The 10,794-nt window shown below is 41.2% G+C and overlaps 2 protein-coding genes across 2 annotated transcripts; one reads left to right on the forward strand and one right to left on the reverse strand.

Moving 5' to 3' along the window:
• Positions 1-835: 835 nt before the first annotated feature.
• Positions 836-2,505, forward strand: hypk (huntingtin interacting protein K). The gene is made up of 4 exons (XM_063881658.1): positions 836-1,049; positions 1,717-1,772; positions 1,917-1,968; positions 2,247-2,505. The coding sequence occupies exons 1-4, from the start codon at positions 888-890 to the stop codon at positions 2,340-2,342; spliced, it is 366 nt and encodes a 121-aa protein (XP_063737728.1). The 5' UTR covers positions 836-887; the 3' UTR covers positions 2,343-2,505.
• Positions 2,506-2,553: 48 nt separating this feature from the next.
• Positions 2,554-10,495, reverse strand: mfap1 (microfibril associated protein 1). Its single transcript, XM_063881657.1, has 8 exons — positions 10,298-10,495; positions 8,894-9,110; positions 8,661-8,799; positions 8,354-8,541; positions 4,880-5,149; positions 4,640-4,799; positions 3,675-3,764; positions 2,554-3,206 (listed from the first exon to the last, which is right to left on the reverse strand). The coding sequence occupies exons 1-8, from the start codon at positions 10,377-10,379 to the stop codon at positions 3,027-3,029; spliced, it is 1,326 nt and encodes a 441-aa protein (XP_063737727.1). The 5' UTR covers positions 10,380-10,495; the 3' UTR covers positions 2,554-3,026.
• Between the last annotated feature and the right edge of the window lie 299 nt (positions 10,496-10,794).

Genomic DNA, 10,794 nt, shown 5'->3' on the forward strand with positions numbered 1-10,794 from the left:
TTAAAGCACATGTAAACCTCTTATACAAACAGGAATAGAACGAACATGAGCACAGGAGTGATTTAGTAATCCAGACATTTAAAAGCTATGCATTATCCAGTTATCTTCTTCCTATCTCTCAGACAATAACAAGATAGTAGCAGTCAGATATTATAATACAGTGTATTAAACCTGCTAATCAATATTTAATTAAAACATATTATATTTGTATTTTTTAAATAGCAGAGCAGTCTACGCAGATTATTATGCAGCCATTCTTTAAATGCTTCTCCTGAAAAGAATACTCTTGTTTGTAGATGTAAAAATGAGTTGGATGTATCTTTTGATTATTCGCATGCTTTTTAATTTTATAGTTTAAAGATGCTCTGGATCACCAAAGCAAACCATTTTAAAAAAGCTTGTTGCACCCACAGCGGTGTCCATAGCTTATTGTTGGCAATCGTTGTATAATTGTCTGACTGCTATTCCCCAATAATAATAATAATAATAATAATAATAATAATAATAATAATAATAATAATAATAATAATAATAATAATAATAATAATAATAAATGTATTATTGTGTGTTTTGTTCATCCCAAGGGAGATTGCTGTGCAGTTGGTGTAGTACAAAATAAAAGTGAGTGCAAATAAAATATTCATATTAAAGATGATCAATAAGGTATTAAATAAAATGTATGTTTGACAAAAGTTATGGGTAAGTGTTATACACAAAAAGTGGTTACATCAATTATACATTAAGATCCCAGACTCACACTTTGATAAAAATATCAAAATATTTGTAATGACCAACTCGTCCTTTAAATCATCTTTCCGGTACTACCCAGTATTGCATCCGACACTCAAAGGAACCTTCTTTTTGGTTCCGGCCTGACATTAGCAAACATGGCGGCAGAGGGAGATGTCGATTTGGACCTGGAAGCCGAGGATAACTGCACGGGAAAACCGGCAGAAAAGCCTCGCAAACATGACAGCGGTGCCGCTGACTTGGAGAGAGTCACGGACTACGCAGAGGAGAAGGAAATCTCCAGCTCTGATTTAGAAACGGTGAGAGCTCCGGGCTAACGCTAGCCGGGAAACATGCGGCCGCTGCTGTCTGCACTGTCGGTACATCATACCCATTCAATGTAATATAGGTATTTATTGATACTACGCCAAGGTTTTGTGTCAAAGATATGTCATTGGTCTTAGATAAGTGTTTTGCTGAGTGTTTTATTAATCATAAGACAACACAATTCTGATGCAGAAGTGTAGTGAACTCCCTTCGAGCTAGCTAGCTAAAGCTAACGTTACTTTCCTCTCCTCTTTGCCTCAATGAGCCGACTTGTTAAAGGGACAGCAGTGGAACATAACTAAGTACATTTAGATAATGTTGGTATTAAACATTGAAGATACTTGTACTTAACTTGACTTGAGTATTTCCTCTGTATGCAACTTTATAGGAATATAATTGTGTACTCCACTGCATTTGGGTGACAGCTTTAGTTATTTTTCATCCCATTCTTGGCAATCCTTTCATAATTGGCTTCACCTAAATAGGCTTTACTTGTAGTAAAATGTGCGGGTGTAAATGTATCCCTTTTTTTCAGTGGATGAATGTACGGTTTTGTTAAATATAGTTGTACGTATTTCTTTTTGTGGTAATGTTGACTCTGATATTTTAAACAATGTTAAAAGAACATACATTTATAAATAACAAGTGTTTTTCTTTCAGGCCATGTCAGTGATTGGAGACAGAAGGTCACGAGAACAGAAAGCCAAACAAGAGAGGTAAGATTATTGTTATTTTTAACAAGATCAATGATAACCCACGCAGTATGTCCAGCTGTAACTGCATCAGATTTATATTTCTTCATTTTGAAAAGTATTTGTCTCAAATCGGACATTAAATATACTATTTGTTTTCTTTTTCAGAGAAAAAGAGTTGGCCAAAGTGACCATCAAGAAAGAGGATGTGGAACTAATTGTAAGATGTTCACTCAATCACTTTTTTTCAATTTGTATTAATCTGTTCAGATCACGTTGAAGCCACATGTCTGTTTTCGGGCAGTAAAATGTACTTTTGAAAACTTGTATGTCACTTGTAGACTGGTTGCAAGTGTGTAGGTGTCATTTATTTGAATTCTAGACACAAGTGGCCCTCCTTTAAAAAAAAAAAGAAGCATTTTATTAACAATGTCTGTTGAAGCCCTCACTTTGACTTTCAATGAAGTACATTTGGTTCATGTTGTGTTTTTGTTGCAGATGTCAGAGATGGAGATTTCGCGGTCCGTGGCAGAGCGCAGTCTAAGAGAACACATGGGGAACGTGGTGGAGGCGCTGGTGGTTCTGACCAACTGAACAAACAGCTTTCACACACTGGACAACTTGACTGTGGTTACTTTTTCTTATTTTAACCAGAGCTCATCAAGACCACAAAGCTGGATTGAACTCTGTGGTTAAAGTGGTGTGATAACCTTTCTCCAAATCCTTTTTTCTTTTTTAAAATAAAAGTTAACCTGAGTACTTGTGTGACTGTAGTTTTAATACTTATTGATTCATGTGGGAAATATTAAAGGAAAAAAACAAGTTTTATTCAAACACAAGCAAACCAAGTTACAATGCCTTTACTTTCAAACAAAAAGGCAAGAAGGAAGTAGGTACAAGAATATGCGTACTGTCGTCAGTAGCTGATTTTTACAAAAATTACAACTCACTGTTCTAAAAGGACAATACAGAATTGACTAATCTTCCCTGCATCTCCTCAAAAATGGTCGATGGTATATTTAATAGTTACAGCCAAGATCCCACGTTGAAATGATTCTGTATACTCTCAATAGAAACCCGGCTTCATCTTAAATCTGGTTTTTGGAACCAACAGTAATTTGAAACCATGGTGTTGTTTCCCGGTTGAATAACTCTTCATCAATATGATCAAAGCAGTGGAATCAGTCTGTTTGCTGCTTTCCTTCCACAACAAAAGTCCAGGAAATAATTCTGCAGGCTGTGCCTCTGAACAGTCTCTGGTGCTCTTCATCACACATCTTAGGTCTTCCTCTTCTTCACTGTGGGCCGGTCGAACACGTCCCTCACGCCTGCCGCCTTTTGCTTGAAGAACTTGCTGTTCTGAGCGCTCTCCTGGGCCCAGGCCGAGTCGAAGGACGTCGTGTCCTGGTCCACCAGGTGGGTGTACTTCGTGCGTCCAGAGCGACCAAAGTTCTTGACCTGTAGAGGGGGAGAAAACAGAGCCGTAAGAATAAGGAAATCTCACCTAAATCTTTCCTAAGCAACATTGAAACATCGACTGGAATAGGACCATCCATTTACAGAGGCACTTTTGAAAATAAAACAAGCAGGTAAAAATAGATATATTTGCAATTTTTTAAAATGTTTGCTCCTCAAGAATTAAGATAAGTGAAAATTAAAGATGGGGAAATCAAGAGTTTACATGTTAGATACCAGGTAAAAATAGGATTAAGAATGTTGCGGTTGACACAAAAAAAGAAAAGGCAGGAAGTAGTCAAATTCCCTCCATCATTAATCCTTTTCTTATTGATTTTTACATGTTCTTCTCCCATGGAGCAGCAAACAATATTGAAACTGTTATGTTGGAATCTTGCAAAATCCCATGTTTTTGAAACAGAAACTAAAGGATTGACATTAACAGGTGACATAGGAGTGAAAGCAACTGACCTGCATGACTTTGGGAAGGATGGTTTTGTTGAAGTGATCCTCCAGAGTAGGCGCGCTGAAATCTCTCTTGTAGACGTTCTCCTCCTCATCCTGTAACAGAGGTCATGTTAACAGTTTCACAACGCAGCGCAACAAGCACAGCTCAATATCCACAACCTAAACGATATGATTGAAAACTGAAATACCTTTTAAAAAAACAAGAAATATCATTAATAGCATTCAATGCAATGCTATTCTGCAAAAACGAGAGTGACTCAATGTTCGGAAATCAGAAAAACACCTCTAAATATCTAGCCTGGGTGCCAGCCGAACTTAGCCCCGCCCATAACATTTTTGGTCGGGAAGTTCGGTCTGGCTCTGCTCCGTTGGGGAAACATTATCTCCGATCTTGCGACAGTCGAACCAATCAGATTGCCAGGGCGGGCTTTATACGATGATGGACAGATGATCAACAGGGACGTAATCGACTACGTCACTAAAGAGCGCTGGGGTTGAATTTGTTTGAAACAAACATGGCTGCCGCTGGAGAGCGAGGATGTTTAGATTCTGCCATCGAGTCTGTTCTACAGGATCTCAACATTGCATTCATTTTGAAAGACGAACAGAGGAACGCAATAAAGGCTTTTATCGATAGAAAAGATGTTTTTGCCGTCCTTCCTACATGAGTTCCGTTGACAACAAGTGTGTGGCGCTTAATCTACGTCACATACTACGTTGCTCTGATTGGTTGTAGGTCTATCCAATTGAGCGAAGAGGCATTTTTTTTCCTGGTTCGGTTGAAACACACCCCATAATCAAAGCTCTATGGATCAGTTTCAGACTCACTTTCTGAATAGAATCGTGAGTATGACGTAGTCAGGCTACTAAATATCTCCACTGGGCTTGAAAAACGAGGTTAACTGGAATTTTGATGAGTCGTAAACTATATCCACTACTGAAATGGTTCTGCTCCGTGTGTGACTCACCATGAAGAAGGCTCCTCTGTGGTAGTACTTCTGCAGGAACTTGTATTTTCCTTTGCTGGCTTTGTTGGTGACTTGTTTGCCGCTGTTGCGCAGCTCGGCCCGGCGCTCCTCCTCTGTCAGGTTGTGGAATCTCTCGATTTCGGCCTTCTCCTTCTCCATGCTGAGGACAGAACACCGCTCATTAGGAAGGTCCTAAATGTGTCACGTGATCATTAAGAAGTCACACTGTTGTTTACTCACACTTCTCGGGCCTCTCTGTCCCTCTTGATGCGTTTCAGCTCTCTGACTTTCCAGCCTTCGTACTCCTCCTCCTCATTTTCTCCGTCCGTGTCCAGAGCGTCCAGAGCAGCCAGCGTGCGCCGGTTCTCCTCGAACTCCTTCTTGGCCTCCTCCTCCACGATCTTGAGGGTGTAGCGCCGCCTCTCCTCCACCTGCTTCTTGGCTTCGACCTCCAGCTCTTTCTGTCTCAGCTCCTCGGCTTCCCGCTCAGCCACCGTCACTCTGTCTTTCCTGCGGAGCAAACACACAGGACACAGATTAATGATGGTCAAAATTCCATTTCAGTGTTACATCAGTTCAAATATACTGTGAAGGCTGTAAATAAGTAAAAACATGTGTTCTTATTTTGACATCTCATAAAATGTCCAATTATAGTTTACTCTACCCTTAGCTTATTGATTAAAAATAGTAATTTAACTAAGTTTTGCCACTCGTTTTAAGAATAACATATGCAAAAACTCCAGACTGCGTGACGATAAAGAGGCCCTATAATGCTTTTTGGAGTTTTCCCTTTTTCTTTAGTTATATAGTTGTTTGTAAATGCATGTAAATGGATGGTAAACGTGTCACAGTAGTGTCAAAAAGTACAATTATGAACATGAAAAAGGGGCCTAATGCAGTGGTTCCCAAACTTTTTCTGCTGGGACCCCCTTTAAGACCTAAACATATTTTGGAGCCCCCCCTAAACACCGAAACTTTTAGTTTCTTGAAAATGTATTTTGAAATTCACGCAAACAGTACAAATAAACAATAAGGGCATAATCACCATTACAAGACACTTCAAAATAACATTTATTCATGTGTTTTGTGTGCAACAGCACTGTTTTAACAACTTTGCAACTGCAACTTCTCTTCTTGAGTGACAAAATAACAAAAAAAGTAACTTACATTTACTTTTAAATTGTACAACTTTGAACCTATTTCATCTTTTTAACATCTGCACTGAATTTGAAAAAATACCCCAGATTTGTTTTTTCATAAAATATTTCATACATCTCATTGACTAGTGTGGGCTTGCTTTGAACTGCAGATCTTTTCAAATCGTGGTGGCAACTGTGAGATGGCCACCCTCAGTTCATTCTCAATGTCCAGCTTTGACCTGTATTTGGTCTTTATGGAGGCCACTGCAGAAAAGCCCACCTCACAAAGATAAGACGTGGCAAAAGGGAGTAATACTGCCATTGCCTTTCCACCCAATAGTGGGTAGTCCTCCTCCACCCCAATCCAAAATGCAGTCAGTAACTTGGCCTGAAACTGCAGTTTCAGTGTGGAGTCTGATGTGATATCAATGAACTGCTCCTCTTCAGCAGTGCTGAAGTCAGTAGGTGCGGCTGCAGTGAAGGGGTCTAGGATCCAGTCATATTGTGCTGAATCCTTCACTGAAAAATACCTCTGAAAATGTTGTTGTAGGGCAGAGATGTGTGCTCTCATACAAGGCACGATTGTGTTCTGAATGTTGTTGGATTCAAGAAAAGCATGAAGGTTCTGAAATGAGTCTATGTTTCCCTCCCCAATTTTCCGCTCCAACATTTCCAATTTCCTTGAAAATTATTTTATTTTATCTGCAAGATGCGGAAGGTGGGTGTTGGTTCCTTGCATCTGCAGATTTATTTCATTTAATTTCTGGAACATGTCACTGAGGTAGGCAACTTTCGTAAGAAAATTTTCATCACTGTAATTAACCGCGAGGTCATGACCCTCCTCCTCCAAAAAAATCCGAATTTCCTCCCGCAGCTCAAATACCCTGGACAGAACCTTCCCACGTGACAACCATCGCGCTTCGCTGTGAAACAAAACAGCTGTGTGATTGGATCCCATTTCCTCGCATAGCGCAGAGAAAAGTCGGGCCTTAACAGGGCGCGTTTTGATGTAGTTCACTGTGGCAATGACGTCCGTCATCACCTCGTTCAATTCGGGACTCAGCTGTTTAGAAGCCAACGCTTCTCGATGGATCATACAGTGAGTCCAATGAACGTTGGGCGACACGCTTTATGAGCGCTTGGAGCCCGTTGTGCTTCCCAGCCATTGCCTGAGCCCCATCTGTACACACCCCAACACAACCCTCCCACTTCAGATTGGCCTCTTGCAAGTAAGTGTCAATTACTTTGAAAAGTTCATCAGCAGTGGCTCGCGTTTTAAGTTTTTTGCAGAACAACAGGTCCTCTTTCATGTCCCATGCAGCAATGAATCGGGCGTATGTGATTAATAAACAGTCCTTGTTGCTGTCGGTGGCTTCATCCACCTGCAGAGCAAACCGGGTGCTTGCACGCACCATATCGTTGACCTGCTCCGCTATGTCACTTGACATATCAAGTATGCGTCTCCCAACAGTGTTGTTAGAGAGAGGAATCACTTTTAACTTGTTTGCTGTTGCCTCGTCAATCATAGTGGCAACCATATCGATAGCACAGGGCAGTATCAGTTCCTCAGCTATTGAGTGTGGTTTTTTGCACTGTGCGACACGGTAGGCCACTTTATAGGAGGCAAGCTGAGCATTGGCAGGGACAGACGCAGATTTTACGAAACTAGTCTGTTGGATACGACAGTTATTTAATTTTCTCTGAAAGAAATCAGCCGGCTTGTCTTTATGCTCAGGGTGTGTGGTCTCCAGGTGACGTTTAAGCTTGCTGGGTTTTAGACTGTCAGCGGCTAGCACTCTTAAACATAGAACACACTGCGGTCTTTCCTCACCACCTACCAGCGTACTAGTGAAGCCCAGCCCGATGTACACCTCGTCATATCTCCTCGTCTTTTTCTGAGTCGGAGTGCTTGATGGCTCGTACTGTAAAGTAGGCTTACGCTTGATTGGACCCGCTGTTAAAAACTTTTCCATTTTAAAATGTTCAGTTCTCAGACTCACGCATGGCTACTGTTATCAAAAAGTTTTTGGGAAACGCACCCCAGGGTGAGTGGTCCGTTAGTTAAGGTGGTATAGGCTCATGGTGGCATGTAGACTAAACAACTGTATTACGTGCCACCTTAACAACAGACGCGGTTCTGCAGTTCACGCAAACCGTACCCCTCCCCCGCGACCCCCCTGCAATACCTCCGCGACCCCCTAGGGGGGCGCGACCCACACTTTGGGAACCACTGGCCTAATGCTTCAACATGTATATAATATTACAATGGGAATCTTAACCAGGAATGGCAAGCTATTTATAAACGTGCCCTTTACATAAAAGCCTCAGTTTTTCATCTGATACAAGCCCTTATCGTTAACATTTTTGACTACCAAAAAGGAAAAGCCCCACAATATCTGTATACAACTTAAATGAATACATCTCTTTTATGAATATTCTGTATTTACTTGCCCCTTTTCTAGAGAAGAGAAAACCCTTCAAATGAATTAATGAAAGTCACGTTTGTTGTCAAAGTGCTGAAGCTGTAAAGTGAGCTACGGTTAGGAGTTAAAGACATGGTTGTTTCACTTCATACTTGCGAATGAAGACAGGTTTGAGCCGTGGCTCCGCTTCATCCTCGCTGTCCGTGTACTCTTCGTATTCAGACTCGGACTCTGACTCCGCCCCCGACTTCCCTTCCTCCTCCACCTCCAACACCTCTATGTCGTCAGGCTTCCGTTCGGTGGCGCGCTGCCGCATCATCGCTCGCCTCCTCTCGATTTCCTGCACACAATGGGAAAGTCTGCCTTTAAAAATGTTCTTGATTTATGGTGTTGTGAAGTGAATGAGACTAACCACTCATTATGTTTAGTTGATATTAAACAGAACAGAAAGTAACCCACCTCATCGTCCACTTCTTCCTCTTCCTCCTCTTCTTCCTCACTACTCTCCTCGCGCTCAGGGTGCCACGTGCCTTCATCAGAGTCCTCGCTGCTCTCGGCCACAACTTCTGGCTCTGCGATCTGTCTGTGTCTAGCAAGTCTGAGGACAAAGAGACGGGAAGCAGCATGTTCAAATTTGTTTTAAATGTTAGCAGCATTTAAAAATTGATCAGTCCAATTAAACAACGGGTTACCTCTCCTCCACGTCCTCAGACACACGGTTGAGCAAACGTTTGAGACGTGGGTCAGAGACCTCCTCTTCCTCCAGCTCCAACTCGGCCTCTGCTTCCTTTCCCTTCTTCACAAACTGGAAGTCCTCTTCTTCCTCGTCCGAAGACTCCATTGGCGCGTAGTCAGGACGTTTACCTGACACGTACCTCTTCACCTTCACCTTCTCCATGGACAGCTCACCTGGGGTAAGCAGAGACAACGATGAGCTTAGACAAACTTCCTACCCCAGATGCTGAGGGAGTAGCTGTTTGATGGATTCTAGTTTTTTTTAATTGAGATACCTTAATAAGGGGTAGAAATGTAACATATCTGCAAGAGCACGTTCTATGTCAGGTTTAGAACGTTTCATTTTGTTGAGGCAGAGTCAGAAAGGGGATAATTCTTTTCTATTCAAATTCCTTTTTTGGGGATGCACTTATCAGGGCTTTGGAAGCTGCCACTACATTAGAAAAGAGATCAGGAAATATTGACTACTTCTTCCACCAATGATTGAATGGTTTAACGCATTTACTTTGACAGCAGCTTACATCTCATCCCAACAGTCGTCACTGGTCTCTCTTGTAACCAGAAATTACTTTTATATTCACAATTTTTCTTCCCATGAATCCCAGACAATTGCAAGGAGCAGTCCAATCAGGCACCATATATTGTCCGTTTTTTCCAAGGCTCATATTGCTGGATTTAAAGCTATAGAGGACACATTTAGACCCCGTAAACAAGATAGTAAACTGAGAACCAAGAAAATAACAAGACTTTTGGGTAATAAAGAAAAGGCTTTATAAAATGTATCTGTCGTTGAAATGTAGCAAATCATACATCATCAGCATTTGACTGTATGACAATGTTATGATCCTTGTCTCCATAGGTAGATTTTACTCTCTAATATGATGCATTAAAATACAAATCGATCAGTATAATCAATCAAGATTATGTTTTATCTGCTGCCTGTTGTTGTCAGATTCAAGTCAATATCATTTCTATAGCCACATATCACTGGCTACTTTTATTTAAGTACAGGACCTGCACAATTCTTTCATCACCAATTCGTTGTACATAATGTATGACAGGAGTAGTTACTGTTGTTCTAGTGTGGCATTTTCAGTTTCACTACGTTGCCAAGAGTATCCTATGCACAAACATCACGCTAAAGTGTGACTGTTTGGGCATTTTATTATGAAACAACAAGTTGTAATACGCTGCTGAATTATCTTCCACTTCTTGGTAACACTGCACATAGTTTACTGTTAAGTCCACCTAACGTATTAATTATTCTCTTTTAATCGTTTGAGACAGACTTTTAGTGTTAAGCTAGCTGGCTAACTTAGCATGCCGCTAGCCGCCTGCTAGCTAACGGCCAAACATCTCACCCTTCTCATTCCGGACCGGCACGGCTCCGGCCGTGGACTGGATCGGAGGGAGCTTCATGTCGTGGGTTTCGCGACTAGACATGACTGCCTGGTCGAGGGTTTCAATTGAATAAGGGTAAAAATAAGTATTTCACTTGAAACACCAAACGAGCTAGCCGTCGCTACAGTCAGACGGAAGTTAACTCTCCGAAGAGCAAGCAGACAGGAAGTGAATCTGTTCTGACATATATTTCCTACCGATGAGAAACAAACACCCACTACCCGCAGGTGTGTAAAGACAACAATAACAACAGCAATTCCGTTTATTACTGACCACCGGTTAAAAACATACCCCAAATGAAGTAGTGAAAAAGTTGATAACATATTATTTAAGCTACATTTAGATATTCTGCAAATCAATAATAGCCTATAATATACCGCCCTTTAGGGGCTGATGGGGCATCACTACTAGTATGATCACATCATCATCTATTAAAGATTTTTGAAGGATGTTTTTT

The sequence above is a fragment of the Eleginops maclovinus genome, chromosome 4 (genome assembly GCF_036324505.1).
Source record: "Eleginops maclovinus isolate JMC-PN-2008 ecotype Puerto Natales chromosome 4, JC_Emac_rtc_rv5, whole genome shotgun sequence".
In the NCBI taxonomy this organism is placed as follows: domain Eukaryota; kingdom Metazoa; phylum Chordata; class Actinopteri; order Perciformes; family Eleginopidae; genus Eleginops; species Eleginops maclovinus.